Source organism: Acinonyx jubatus, chromosome C2 (genome assembly GCF_027475565.1).
Source record: "Acinonyx jubatus isolate Ajub_Pintada_27869175 chromosome C2, VMU_Ajub_asm_v1.0, whole genome shotgun sequence".
Lineage (NCBI taxonomy): Eukaryota > Metazoa > Chordata > Mammalia > Carnivora > Felidae > Acinonyx > Acinonyx jubatus.
The window spans coordinates 2,881,995-2,895,334 of record NC_069384.1 but is presented as its reverse complement, the minus strand read 5'-3'; the positions used below and the strand labels follow the sequence as shown (position 1 = coordinate 2,895,334).

The window sequence follows — 13,340 nt, the reverse complement described above, 5'->3', positions numbered from 1 at the left end:
GGGAAGGACGGCACTCCCACAGAGACGAGCATGGGGAAAAGGCAAGGTTCGTCCCCCAAATATTTTATTTAAATATTAAATTAAAAAAACATACACCCGCTAATCATTTGGCATACATTTCTCATGTTAACATAAGAAATAATTAATTCCGTTGCGGTAAAAAAACAAAACAAAACAAAACCAAACCAAACAAACCAAACTTTGTACACCTTAATCGGGCGCCGTGGCGCCTTTGCACAGGCTACGGCCGCCAGTCTGCGCACCGGCGCTGTGGAGAAAGTACAGGACGCACGTCGCACACACCTAAACACAAGACGCAGAGACACGACTCACAGCCGGAAAGAAAACCTCCGTGAAAGTAAAGTGCTTGTCACGGCTCCGAGGCCTTTGATCTGTGGCGTCACGATAGCAAGGAGTCTAACGAGGGGACCCCGGTCTCGGGGGGAGTCGGCTGCGCCGCCTCTGTGGATCCGGAGGCCCGGACGCCCCCGGGGCCCTCGTCACAAGTCAGCAGGAGGCTTTGGTGATTTCTCTGTGGCCAGGCGCGAGGACAGTGCCTTCCCCGACTCTCCGGCGACAGCCACGGGGAGGTAGCAGCAGCGGCCGTGGCAGGGCCGGTGGCCGGTAGCAGGAAGTCTGGCAGGCGCGGACACGCGGGCCGCGGCCCCCCGTGCACGCGGCCGGCCCCCTGCCCTCTAGGAGCCTGGGGCGGGGGGTGTCCTTGGCTTCTCCCGGCGCCCTCCTCTCCCCTGTTAATACTGTAGGTTGCAAGAGCCAAAGTGAGCTGAAGGCACCTGGGTCGGGTCGAGGGACGGGGACTGACTGGTGCAGAGGGGGTCGGGTGGCTTCTGACCCGAGTTCACCCGCCAGGTGAGGACGCGCCTCGTCTCCCCCCTCCGTGCCGACCTGGTGCCGGTGCTTGCTAACGTTACCAGAGAGCAAAAGTGACACCAGGAACACAGAAGTGTAGTAAAAAATATAAAAAATAAGTGTCTGTCTGTTTATATACATGGACAGTATCTGCTTTAAAAAAGGAACAAAGCTTGAACAACACTGATCTGACCTCTCACTGCGGTATTCTCGAACGAAAGCCTGACGTGTGCGGCCCGGATGAGGCAGGGCTACCACGGGCCACGGCCCGGTGGTGGCAGGCGGGCGGGGCCGCGCACCCGCGACCCCGCTTTCCGCCTGCCCCTGCCCGACGGCCACACCTGGCCGTATTGCACACCCCCCCCCCCGCCCTGGTCAGTTGTTCATTTTGGACCCTGATAATGAAATGCATAAAAACTTAAATTAGCAGCGGAAATAAGATGGGCAGCAGGAAGAAACCTCTCCGGGGCCCTCCGAGGCACGTGGGGGACTGAAGCCACGTGATCCGGGCCGGAGCCCCAACCTCAGTCACCCACGGCTTCTAGTCTCTTCCTACGGCTCCTCTGAAGGATCCTGGAAACCGACCTCGAGCAGTTGATAAAAGTTCTCATCTAAAATAAGAAAACACCGTCCTTGGGGTTCTGATTTCAGGGTAGAGAATTCCAGGAATTTGTAGATTATTTTCTCCTGGGCCGGCCAACAGAGCCTTTTTAAAAAAACTGATACATAAAGTAGAAAGTTCACAGTCCTCGTTTTGAAGCGTCAATGTTTCAGGGAGTGGAGAATCGTTCACCAAAACAAACAAAAAAGGCTACCAAACACACACGCACGCGGATGGACACGTGGCCCACGCCACGGTCTCTCCCGAGGCAAGCCCCGCGTGGCCCCCGTGGCCCCCTCCCGCCGCCCCGACCGCAGTGGCGCTGGCCAGTCCAGCCAAGCCCTGTCGCCTCTCGCCCCGCCACCCTCCTTCCCCTTCCTGTCCGCCCACCCTGGCACGCCCCTCAATTATTATTTTTCTTCAGAAAGTTTCCAGGCCCTGCTCAGAGTTGCATTTGCTCAGTGCAAGGGAAAAAGTAAAACCGAGAAGAAAGTAAAAAGCCAAAACACCAAACGTATTGCTTGTTTCGCTTCTAGAAACTTATTGGCTTCGAGTCCGGAAACGTCTTCACATACTCTGAAATTATTGCTTCGAAGGGCCGGCCGGCCCGAGCCGCAGGCGGGGGGGTCCTCACTGCACCAGCACGAAGGTGCCCAGCCGGCCCGAGGTTAGGTCCTCTATCTCACAGTCCGCCTGAGGCAGCCCCGCGGCCACAAAGCTCGGGGGCAGCGTGGCGGCGGGCGGCGGGGCTGTGGCGCTGCCGATGTGCAGGTGGGTGTCCAGCAGCTGGGCCGCCGCTGCCACCGGGGAGCCCCCCGCCTGCAGGAAGTGGGGCGGCAGCAGCGGGCCGGGCGCCAGCCCCAGCTCCTTCTGGAGTCCCGACACAAGGAGCGTGCCGTCGCACGGGGCGAGGACCAGTGGGGCCGGGGGCGGCTGGGGGGCCTGCTGGCAGCCGGGCGGGCCCGCCGGGTGGTGCTGGAGCTGGAGCAACCTGGAGGGAGGGAGGGGGCGGGTCAGCCGCCGGCTGGGGCTGCTCCCCACACGCGAGGCTGTGCGTGACTAATCCCTGAGCAATTCCTGACATTTCCATTCTCGGTCTTGCTTCTGCGGCAGCTCAGAGATGCCACCCAGACGCGACGTTCTTATTCGCTGCCCCCCCCCCCCCCCGCCCTCCACTCACGGGCGGGCCTCAAAGTGAGGAAGGCCGACTGCTCCCCCCCCCTCCACCCCCATCCGCCGGAACGAGGCCCCACCGGCGGATCCCCCCACACTAGGGGCCAGCAGGTGCACGCGTCTGATTCCACAGAGAGGGCGAGGAGCTCCTGAGATAAGGTTACTCCAGAAACCCAGACGTCCTCGAGCCCTCCCCAGGGGGCGGTCACGGGAGCGAGGCGGGGGGCGTACCTCTGCTGGTGTAGGACCTCTTCCAGCAGGCTCCGGCCCTCCCGGCTGCCGGCCCCGCCGCCGTGCGGGCCCGGGCTCGGCGTGGGCAGCTGGAAGGCGCTCAGGCCGCCCCTCGTGGCCCGGCTGGAGGAGGAGGGCGGGCACACCTGGCGAGCCAGCCCCTTGATCTTGTTCAGGCCCAGGAGGCCTTTGGCCCTCGTGCTCTTCCTCAGCTGCTGCCGGAAGGCTTTCAGCCCTGGGGGGTGCAAAATCAAGCCGGTCCGTGGGTGGCCCGCAGACCCCGGGCAGGCGTGAGCAGGGAGGGACCCCATGCAAACGTGAAGGCATGAACGGATTGCTTTCCCGTGGGGGTTAAGGGCACTCTCTGGTCATCCGATCGGATGACCCCTCCCGGGGCTAAGTCCTCTTTTCTTCAGAGTTTGATTTGGGGCAGCAGCTCCAACCCCGAACGAGTCTGGGCAGGGGTCCTCTGTGGACGGAGGCACGAGCAGGGCGGTGGGCTGAGGGAGGGAGCCCAGGCAGGCAGGTGGGGGCTGCCTCTGTGGAGGGTCCCTCCCTGACCTGTCCCCTCCTCCAGGTGAGGCGCTGTGGCCTGGCATCCAGGTGTCTCCTGGGCTTTTAGGACCGGCCACTAGGAGACCCTGTGAGTTCGTCCCAGAAGACGGGGACATCTAGAGCTCCCCGGCCAGAGACTCGGGGCACGCCATCTGCACCGGGACAGGGTGACACCCTCCCAGGGGCACACACAGCACCTTCTGGGACGGGTGGAAGAGGAGCAGGAAAGGTTAGTCACCTTGAGTGAGCGAGGTGTCCGACGCCCTCCGGCCTTCCTGGAAGCTGATGGGGAGCAGAGTGACCCCTCCTGGGGCCCCCTGAGCCTGCAGCACTGGGGTGGCAGACTGGGCCCCCAGGAGCGGTGAGGCCAGTCTGAGAGGGGAACAGGTGCCCACCAGCCCCTGGGCGGCCAGGCGTCCACTGAGCCCCGCTGGGCCGTCGCCAGCCGAGAAGGTCAAGCAGCTGTCGGAACTGGTGCCCTCCGAAGGGCTCGCGGCGGAGGAGGAGACGACGATACCTGCAGAAGAAGCACGCGCTCCTGAGGGGCCTGACGCTCCCCAAGGCCAGAAGCAACCCACCAGCACCCAAGTTTTCACCGGAAGTCAGAGGAAAGAACAGGCACGGACATTTTCTCCGTGCCTGGTGCACAGCCCCTGGGTCTTGGGACAGCCCGTGGGGCCAGCTGACAGGGGCAGATGGCGGTGCTGGCCTCCCTGTGCCTACCCTCAACATGGGGCAGGAGTCTATGATGGCCAGAGGCTGTCAGAGGCGTCTGGGAGCCATGATGGTGGCCGGCCACCTTGAGGGTGCGGCTGCCGCCGTAGCTGACCGGTGGGGCTCAGACAAGGACACACGGGGGCCTGGGCTGCGGACCGGCCCTTCCGGCCCCCGGGGGCAGCTGAACCCCAAGCTGTCCTGCCACCGAAGGACTACGTGCAGTCTCGAAGTAGGATCTGCGTGGCCTCGGGGTTAGAGCAGAAGGCAAACCCGGACAAGGGCAATCAGACGCCCACCAGCCAACAAAGTGCACTCTCCATCGGCCGGTCAGAGTCTCCACCGCACGCCCGCCCCCTGGCCGGTGCCCCGGGCCGCGTTCCTGCCCCACCGGGCACTTACACGGAGGGGCACTCGGGCAGAAGCAGGTGGAGACCTCGGCCAGCGTGTGCCTCCGGCCTGTGCCGCCGGACAGGGGCTCCTGCGGCTCCTGCTCCTCCTCCAGGCCCTGGCCCTGCCTGACCTCCTCACTGATGCTCGCGTCTAGCAGGCCGCTCGGGGAGATGGGGCGATTCCGGAACACTCCGTTGCAGTTGGCGTCCAGGGGGAAGAGCAAGGGCTGGGGGGACAGACACAGACCTGTAACTCCTGGGGCTCCACGGGACGCGGGTGGGGGTCGTCACCACGGCTGGGAGAGCCCCTCCCACGCGACGGCTGCCCAGTGTAGATCACACACCTGGAGTGAGCTGAGGGGGTCACAGTCGGTGTCCGCCTGCAAGACAGACTGCCCGAAGGCCTGGGGCTGTGGGCACAGCAGGGAGGGCTGGAAAGAGTCACCAGACAGGCCTTCCTGAGGCACCTGCGGGCAGACAGAGGACAGACGTCAGCAGGGAGGTAGCTTTGGGCACAACCGCCAACAGCGTCACTAGGAAGGCCCCACTGGCTTTGCCACGGGGCTGACAGGTCAGTCACCAGCTGCCTGGGCTCAGGACATACGCACCTTCCTCTCCAAGGCCATGCCGCCCAGGGTGACCAGGGGAAGGTGTCAGGAGGCCAGACCGGGGACAGTTAAGGAACAAGTGGCTGCAGGGTAGTGCCTGACCCGCAGCGGAGCGGCCGGCACCCCCTCTCCTCCATGTAGCCTCTGGTTCGTGGCTCCCACAGGAACCCCCCCCCCCAACCCCCATGCCGCATGGGCAGGAGACAGCACCCGGGGGCCGGCAGGCTCAGTGGGCGTCTCAGTCCCGGGCCCGTCTGGGTGAGGGACCGTAACTGGCGGGCGTGGGGGTGCACAGTCTGGGCAGAGCTCGGGAAGGAGGCTCCCCCCCACCTCAAAGCCGCCGAGATCCGAGCTGCGCGGCCTCTGCTGCCGGGCCAGGCCGGGCCGCGCCGACGGCTGTGTGTGCCGATGCTCCTTCAGCCGCTCGAGGAGGAGGTAATAAATGGCAGCAAAGTGGTTGTAGCTGCTGTTCTGCAGTGACTGCAGGAGGCAGAGGGAAGCGGGGTCAGAGCGGGGCCAGCACGGGGAAGAGCGGGGCGACAGGGCTCCGCGGCGGGCGGTGCCTCCGACGCTTCCCGAGCGGCTGAGGCTCCCTGACAGGCCTGTTCCCAGGGTTATTCCTGGGTGGCCGAGAATATCCTTTAGAGGAGTGGACAGCTGGCCCTCAAATTAGCCCATGTTCCCGTTTTAACTCGACTGGCGAGCGCCTGCTTTTCCTCGGAGTGAGCGCCTCTCCCGTCCAAGCCCGCGCGAGGCCGGGCGGTGGCCCTCACCTCCACGGTCCTCTGCCGGTCGATGCCCAGGGTGTGCATGATCCCCAACACCTGCTCATCGTAGCAGCCCAGGCTGGCGTTGTAGCTGAGCGCAGAGAAGGCCGTGCAGGCCTGCCGTGGCACCGGGGGCTCGGCCTGCATCCACCTGTGCTGCCGGATCTGGGCGATGGTGATGCGCTTGCTGGGGTCCACCACCAGCATGCGGCGGATCAGCGTCTCACAGTCTGGGGGGTGAGGGAGGCCCGCTGAGCCCGGGCGGCCCCCCTGCGTGCTCCCACCACCGCCCCGCTGGGGACCAGGCTCCCCTCCTGAGCGCGACACACGAGTGACCGTCCTAAAGGACGCTGAGACCGGGGGCGGTGGCCCCGGGCTGCCGCTCAGGACCTGCCGCCAGGAGAGCCAGCAATCGAGGGGACGGGGTCCTGCCGACCTGCCCCAGACCGAGGACCAGGCCGGCCGGCATCCCAGAGACTAGGCCCTCTCGGGGGGACCGCAGAGCCGAGGCCCCCCCCCCCCCCCCCCGCCCCACAAGTAGGGCACTGAGGAAACACCCAGTGGGCTGGGCTTGTGTCGCAGGCGGCAGGGAAACAGCCCGCGGTAACGCGGCGCTGACTCACGGAACCTGACGGCACACCCAGACACCGTCGGGCAGGCGTTTCGGGAACTAAACCCCCGCCCCCTGTGCAAACCCCTCGTCCCGGGTCGCCCACCTTGAGACATAAAGAACGGGATACGGAAGCGGCCCTCCAGCACCCGCTGCCGCAGCGCCGGCAGGTTGGGTCCGTCGAAGGGGAGCGACCCGCACACCAGCACGTACAGCACGACGCCGAGGCTCTGCAAAGACCACACGGACGGCCTGGGGTCAGCGCCCGCACGCCCGCGGCCGGGGCCCTGGCGTCTGACGCGCGCCGCCCACGCGGGCTCCTGGCTCCTACCCAGATGTCCAGCTGGGGGCCTTCGTACTCCTTCCCCTCAAAGACTTCTGGGGCTGCGTACGGGGGGCTCCCACACCACGTGGACAGGGGCTCTCCCGACTTGTAGAAATTCCCAAATCCAAAATCTGAGGGACAGGAAAACGGACGGTGAGGTCACGGCGGAAACGGCAGGGCCACGGACACAAAGGCGCGCGCGCCAACAGCGGGGGGCCTCGTGGGCCCTTAGGAGACCACGCTTCCCGGGCTCGGGGACCACCCCCTGCCCCCCAGCCCCGGAGGGCCCCTTGCCTGCCAGCTTGATGTCCATGCTGCCGTCCAGCAGCAGGTTCTCGGTCTTCAAGTCCCGGTGGACGATGTGGTGGCTGTGGCAGTACTCCACGGCGGACAGAATCTGCCAGAATTTCTTCCGTGCCTCGTTCTCGCTGAGGTGCCCGTTGGAGGTCAGATAATCTGAGGAGTGACAAGCCGAAGCTCCAGCCCTAACGTCCAGAAGTCTGGCCGTCGTCTGGAGCGCGAGTGAGGAAAGCCGTACGACTTAAAGACGGGCAGACCCAAACGCCGGAGGGCGGATGCCTGACCAGCTAAACCCTCCGCTTTCAACAGATGTTAGACACACGCGTGACTTACCAAACATTTCTCCATTTTTCGCAAATTCGGTGACAATGTAAAGCATATCCTTTGTCTCCATAACCTAAAAACACAGAGACCTAACGTTCAACCACACGGGACGAGAACATGCCAACGGTATGAATAATCTACTCGAACCCCAGTAAATTTTTAACTTCCCCAAGGATGAGTGTATCCATTATCTTTAAAAAGGAAAGAAAATAAACACTTCTGTGTTAAAGAAACAGATACGGGGGTTCCTATTCAGGAAAAGAATTTAAAACATCAGAGGTGAATTCCTCACTAACCTGTCTATCCGAACACACTAGAACCTTCCTGTATCATCGTGTTAACGCAACTGCCTCACCCACCCGCCGGCTCTGTGAGGCCTCAGAGGTCTGACACCCGCAGCATGCACCGCTAGGGCTTTCTTCTAGAAGCCTAGCAGGCAACAGATGATTCGGGCCAGCGCAAGCTGAATAACAGGTAACGAACACCCCTTCCCCCTTGCGTTACTGACATGATGAATTGGGCGCCGAGAAGCGGGTTCTGCCAGGTTAAGCCACGACAGACTGCTCTTTATACGGCAAACCCCTCAGCATGTGTCAGTAGCAACAGCCGAGGTCAAACACACCCTGCAGGCTCACTTACGGGTCGAGAATTTTACTTCACTGTGCAAACAATTTTAAAAAAGAGTTGAAAATACAGCTAGCTAAGAAACAAGGTAAATTCCACATCTTTGGTCCTAAAAGAAGGAAATCCAACTCCTTCCCAGGCGTTTTACAAGATTTCAAAGGGAGACACAGAGACAATACGTGCTCACAGGAACAGATTTCTTTAGGGTTCGAAATACAGTTTTTCCATAAAAAAGACACTTCAAAGGCAACTGGTTTAAGCCGTAAATCTAACAAGACAGCAAACACAGTGTGTGTAACCAAGAATCTCCAATGTCCTGAAGTGTCCTGGCCCTCCACATGGGCGGTAGAGGCCTGAGCAGGAAGGCCGAGGTTCGTCCCTCTCCTCAGTTCAAAAGAGAGCCGGAGAAAGAATTAAGAGTAAACGTGTTTGGGGTGTTGGGAAACCTCCAGGCAAGAGTGTAGTGTCTCAGCAAGGTTCTGGGGCCTGGGCCAGCTGGATGAGAGTTAGACACCAGCATAAAACCCCGAGGAATGACATGCATTGCTGTCCCTATCACATCCGAACAGTTAAAGCGACCCAGACAGCACCGAGAGGTTTCACTCCGCGAAAGGACCTCTCACTCTGATGCTGGGGGCGATGTGCTAACTGGGCTGCTCCACACAATGGGCCAGCAGAGGGACAGGAAGACCAGGAAGGTACACTCTGGCTCATCCCTCCAGCAAAGTCAAAAACAGGGCTCGGGCCACTCCTGCGGAAACAGGCCAGGCACATTTCTCAGGCACTGACATCAGCGGCCACGGAGGAAACTTCTTATCAAAGCAGCACAACTAAAAATGACACAGAAACAAAACACAAACCCGAGCGTATGGTGGAGGGCTGATGACTGCACTCAGTGACTCTAAGTGAACTGTCATTCAGGGGAACACAAGCCCGGTGACACTACTTCCGTGGCACAGTTTTCTCTTCTAACGCCCTCTCCTGCCACGCTGCCCGCCGAGCCTCGCCGTGGGCACACACACACCCGCACTGTCCCGTGTTCCTCTCAGATTCGGGAGGCTTCACAAGAATCCCCAGAAGGAACTCACACCCGGCACAGCTGGATGAAATACTGAGCATTTGCAAAAAACGTAGCAGCCGGCATCTCATCTGCAGAAGTGGTCGGGTAAGAGTTGCTTTACTGCGCTCATTAAATCAGCGCTTATAATATTCCAAAGATATGATTTATTAGTTAAAACACGGTAACGACAATAAAGTCACAAAACAAACCGACAGACGGATAGGGCGAGGCATGTTCTTAACGCGGATTCAGTGACAAGTTCTCTGTTCTCACCATGGCAAAAGTATTTTCATCTCTCCGTTTTTGACGGAAGAGTTGAAACGGGAAGACAAATGCCTTTGCAAAGAGTTCACGGAAACTGGTAAACGCAGCCGGTTTTAAAGTTGAATAATCATCTGCAAAGGGGGAAGCGTCTCCTTCCACTAAAATCTGTCCTATGCTAAATGCTTGACATGAGACAATACCTACGTCTGGTTGTTTGTTTTCTTAGGAAAGTGAATCTAACAACCGACCTCTACGCATTTAAAACTGGAGCGAATGACAATACGAAATAAGATTTTAATGAGGCAAATCTCAATTATGATCCAAAAGCAAATAATTGAAAACGCATCTGAAGAGCTTACAAAAATCAATCTATTTACCTTACACAGCCAACCCCCTGCCTCCCACACACACCCAAAGAGAGGGGCAAAATTCAGAATCGCAGACTTATTGTTGAAAATAAAAGATAATAAATACACTTGCCAGAAGTAACAGCAAAAGGCAAACTTGAGTCCTTACCTGATAAAGCTTTATGATGTGAGGATGATTCAGAAGCTTCATGATCTGAACCTCACGATATATTTTCTCCAAATTACTGGAGTCTAATCGAGTTTTATCGATTATTTTTATTGCAACCTACAGTTTAAAAGAAAGGATATTTTTGTCCCCAAACAAACGCCTTTCATTGACACGTTTTGTTTTTTGCAGCTTAATTTCTGTAACACTTTATGTCCCCAAAGGTCACAAAAAGTTGGGGGGGGGGGAAACAAGTCACCATTAATGGGACTTAAAGTTAAGGAAGTATCTTAAATGTCTTCTAGCTCACTTTACAGGGCCTCGGCCTGGATCCCAGAGCCCCACACTCCTGGGTCATCCGGTCATTACTCTCTCTGCTGTCCCCTAATATTTGTCGAAATTATTCAGAATCATAACATAAAGCATTTTCTCCTCGTGGAACTGAGAACTGTCAGCACTGAGACATTGCACGATGAGCCCTGAGGACAGGGAAACCACCCAGCCGCCCCCAGGGAGGGTCCTCACAGGCCAGGTCTGGCACACACCTGGGTTTTGGTGACTCGATGCCGGGCCAGCTTCACTACGGCGAAATTGCCCTTGCCCAGGGTCCTCTCGACGTCGTAGAAGCCCACCCGGAGGGGCTTCTGCTGGCTCTGGCCGGAGCCCGCGGGGGCCGCACTCAACTCCGACATGATCACCATGGCTCCGGGGCGCACCTGCGGGCCACCCGGGAGCGCACTCAACACCGGACCTGCCTGACCCGACCCGGGGCGGGGGGGGGGGGGGGGGGGAGGGGGGGGGCGGCGGCTCTCGCTCCACGCCGCCCCCTCACTCTGCTCCTTTCTAAACACCTCACCTCGCCGGGCGCTTGCCCGCTCCCACGCCCGCTCCCACGCCCGCTCCCGACACTCCGGCTCCCAAGACCCCCAGCCCTTCGGGCGTGTGGACCCCCTCCACCCTGCGATCCGCGGTCGACTCCATCCCGACCCCCCGACCCCCCAGCCCCGCGGGGCGCGTGGGCCCGCTCCCACCCTCACCGCCCCCTGCCGGTCCTCTGCTCCATCCCGACCCCCGACCCCCCAGCCCCGCAGGGCGCCTGGACCCGCTCCCACCCGCCGCCCTGGGGACACTCCATCCCGACCCCCAGATCCCTTCAGCCCCGCGGGGTGTATAACCCGTTCCCCCGCCGCCCGCTCCATCCCGACCCCCGACCTGCAGCCCAGCGGGGCGCGGGGCCCGGCTCCCACCCCGCCGCCCCGGATCCGCTCTACACCGACCCCGGGCCCCCAGTCCGGCAGGGTGTGTAACCCGCTCTCACGCCGCCTGCGGCCGGCTGCGTGCCGATCCCCGGACCCCCAGCCCCGCAGGGCGCCGGGACGCGCTCCCACCCCGCCGCCCGCGGTCCGCTCCATCCCAACCCCCGGAGCCCCAGTTCCGTGGGGCCGGTGGACCCGCTCTCACGCCGCCCGCCCCACAACAAAGGGGAGCCCGGCGGCGGCGGGGCGAGCGGCGTCCCGCTCCGAGACCCCCACGCGCGCGCCTTCGGGCCCCGGAGCCCGGAGCGGCAGTCGGAAACCAGAGCCCGGGAGCTCCGGAGCCCCGGCCCGGCCGCCGCGAGCCCAGCGGCGGCCACCCCGGCCTCGCCGCCGCCTCACCTCCGCCGCCCTCCGAGTGCCGAGGCCGGGCCGCCGCTCTCCCCGCGGCCCCCGCCGCCCGCTCGGTCGCTCGCGCTGCTCGGGCGCCTGCTTCTCGAGCGCCTGCTTCTCGGGCCGCCGCCGCCGCCGCCGCCGCCGCCCGGGCCGCGCCGCATGTCAGCTCTGAGGCCGCGCGGCGCGCTCGGGCGGCACGCGCCGCCCGCCGCGGGCTCCGCCCCGGCCCCGCCCCGGCCCCGCCTCCGACCCGCCCCCGGCCCTGCCGCGCCGGCCCCGCCCCGCCCCGCCGGCCCCGCCCCCGCCGCCGCCGCCGCCGGATTGATACATCTCCATTGACGTCGCTTTGACGCCAGAGCGACGCGCGGCCGAGCGCCAGGCGAAGGGAGAGCGGGAGATCGGGCGGTTGCCAAGAGACTGGCGGCTCTGACGCGCGCGCTGATGGGGCCGTCGCCCTGGCGACCGCGGGGCGGTGACGTCAGGGGCGCCGGCCGCCCGAGGCCCGCCGAGGCCCGCCGTCCCGCCCGCGCTCGCGTTCCCGCCGGCGCGCGCCCCCTACCGGGCGCCTCGGGCGCTGCGGGCGGCTCGGCCTCCAGTCCCGGGGTGCAGTTCTCCGCCTGCTAGCGCGCGCAGCCGCCCTGGCGCGGCGCCCCCACTTCTCGCGCTCTTCCCAAAGGCTTGGTTCTGGGGCATTTCCCACCCCCCCGGAAGTGCAGCACCGCGGTTGCTGCGTCCTCTTTGGACCCGTAGTCCGGGGTCCCCGTTATCGGGGTACAGGGCCCCGATTTCTGTCGAAAGTCCTCGGACTTGGCACCTCTATTAGGAGAAGTAGCAGGTGGGGCTCGGGAAAGCTCGCAGACTCGCAGACTAGGGCCACACGGGATGCCAGGTGACAGCCCGCCAGCTCCCACTCCCCGAATTGCCCCCCCCCCCCCCGCATCCCAGCGAAGCGCCAGCACCCCCAGGGACCCTCTGGGACTCGGCAGCTGCAGACACGCAAGACCTGGGGGCAGCCCAACTCCGGTTACCTTTGTTCTGCACAAATCTATTGTTTAGCGAGTGAGAAACTTAAACACAGGAAACCTGGGCAGCATCTTCTGGCACGGGGAGCCCCGGGTGGGATGGGTCGGCTTCTCGTCCTGGCTTTGCCCTCCGCCCCCGCAAGGCGCCCCAGTGGCGTGGTTCAGCCCGCCCGTTCTCCCTCAGATCTGCGGGTCAGCAGCTGGTGACAGACCAGAGGAGGCTTGGGGACCTTTGTAAGGGAATCCACGGGCTCTGCTTTGACGAAGGCACCCAGGGGGATGGAGAGAGGTGGAAAGGCCCAGAAGGCCGGTTTCTCGGGGGGCCAGAGGTGTCGGTGGGAATGGGTTCTGCCCACTGAGGTCTTCAAGCTCTTGGGACCAGCTATGGGGAGCCCAGTTAGCAACGCCTTCAGTGAGGTGGTGATGGTTCTCCGACAAGTCCCCGATGCTCTGCATTCAGACAAGGGGAGGACTCTGCTCCTGGGGCCGTGGAGGGGTGGGGGGCAACGGATGGGGTCAGCTCAGGCCAGGACTTCCTCCTTGGCGGCAGTGGACAGGGCAGGTCCTGTGGACTTAGTTACTTTCGTCTGCTGCCTGTTTCCCCAGAGCTGCCTGGGACAGTCCTGTGTCCCCCCATCCCCCCGGACTGGTGCCCGGCAGCCTATTCCCTGTTAGAGAGGAGGCCGGACAGGATGACAGCGGCAGTGGGTGACAATTGCCGTTGGTATTGCTGTTCAC

At 62.3% G+C, this 13,340-nt stretch overlaps 1 protein-coding gene across 1 annotated transcript; it reads right to left on the bottom strand.

Moving 5' to 3' along the window:
- Nucleotides 1-43: 43 nt before the first annotated feature.
- SIK1 (salt inducible kinase 1) lies at nucleotides 44-11,759 on the bottom strand. The gene is made up of 14 exons (XM_027041502.2): nucleotides 11,587-11,759; nucleotides 10,477-10,647; nucleotides 9,935-10,051; nucleotides 7,480-7,543; nucleotides 7,141-7,302; nucleotides 6,853-6,977; nucleotides 6,628-6,751; nucleotides 5,918-6,141; nucleotides 5,475-5,624; nucleotides 4,881-5,003; nucleotides 4,547-4,763; nucleotides 3,669-3,947; nucleotides 2,876-3,110; nucleotides 44-2,462 (listed from the first exon to the last, which is right to left on the bottom strand). Exons 2-14 carry the CDS (start codon nucleotides 10,630-10,632, stop codon nucleotides 2,102-2,104), a joined length of 2,337 nt encoding a protein of 778 aa, XP_026897303.1. The 5' UTR covers nucleotides 10,633-10,647; nucleotides 11,587-11,759; the 3' UTR covers nucleotides 44-2,101.
- Nucleotides 11,760-13,340: the final 1,581 nt, after the last annotated feature.

Excerpts from the sequence above, each read along its gene's own strand:
- SIK1 (XM_027041502.2), bottom strand. The coding sequence starts at position 10,632 with ATGGTGATCATGTCGGAGTTGAGTGCGGCCCCCGCGGGCTCCGGCCAG. Across the intron at positions 6,978-7,140 it reads CATGGACATCAAGCTGGCAG|ATTTTGGATTTGGGAATTTC; the intron begins GCAAGGGGCCCT and ends CCTGTCCCTCAG. Across the intron at positions 6,142-6,627 it reads CCCGTTCTTTATGTCTCAAG|ACTGTGAGACGCTGATCCGC; the intron begins GTGGGCGACCCG and ends CTCACCCCCCAG.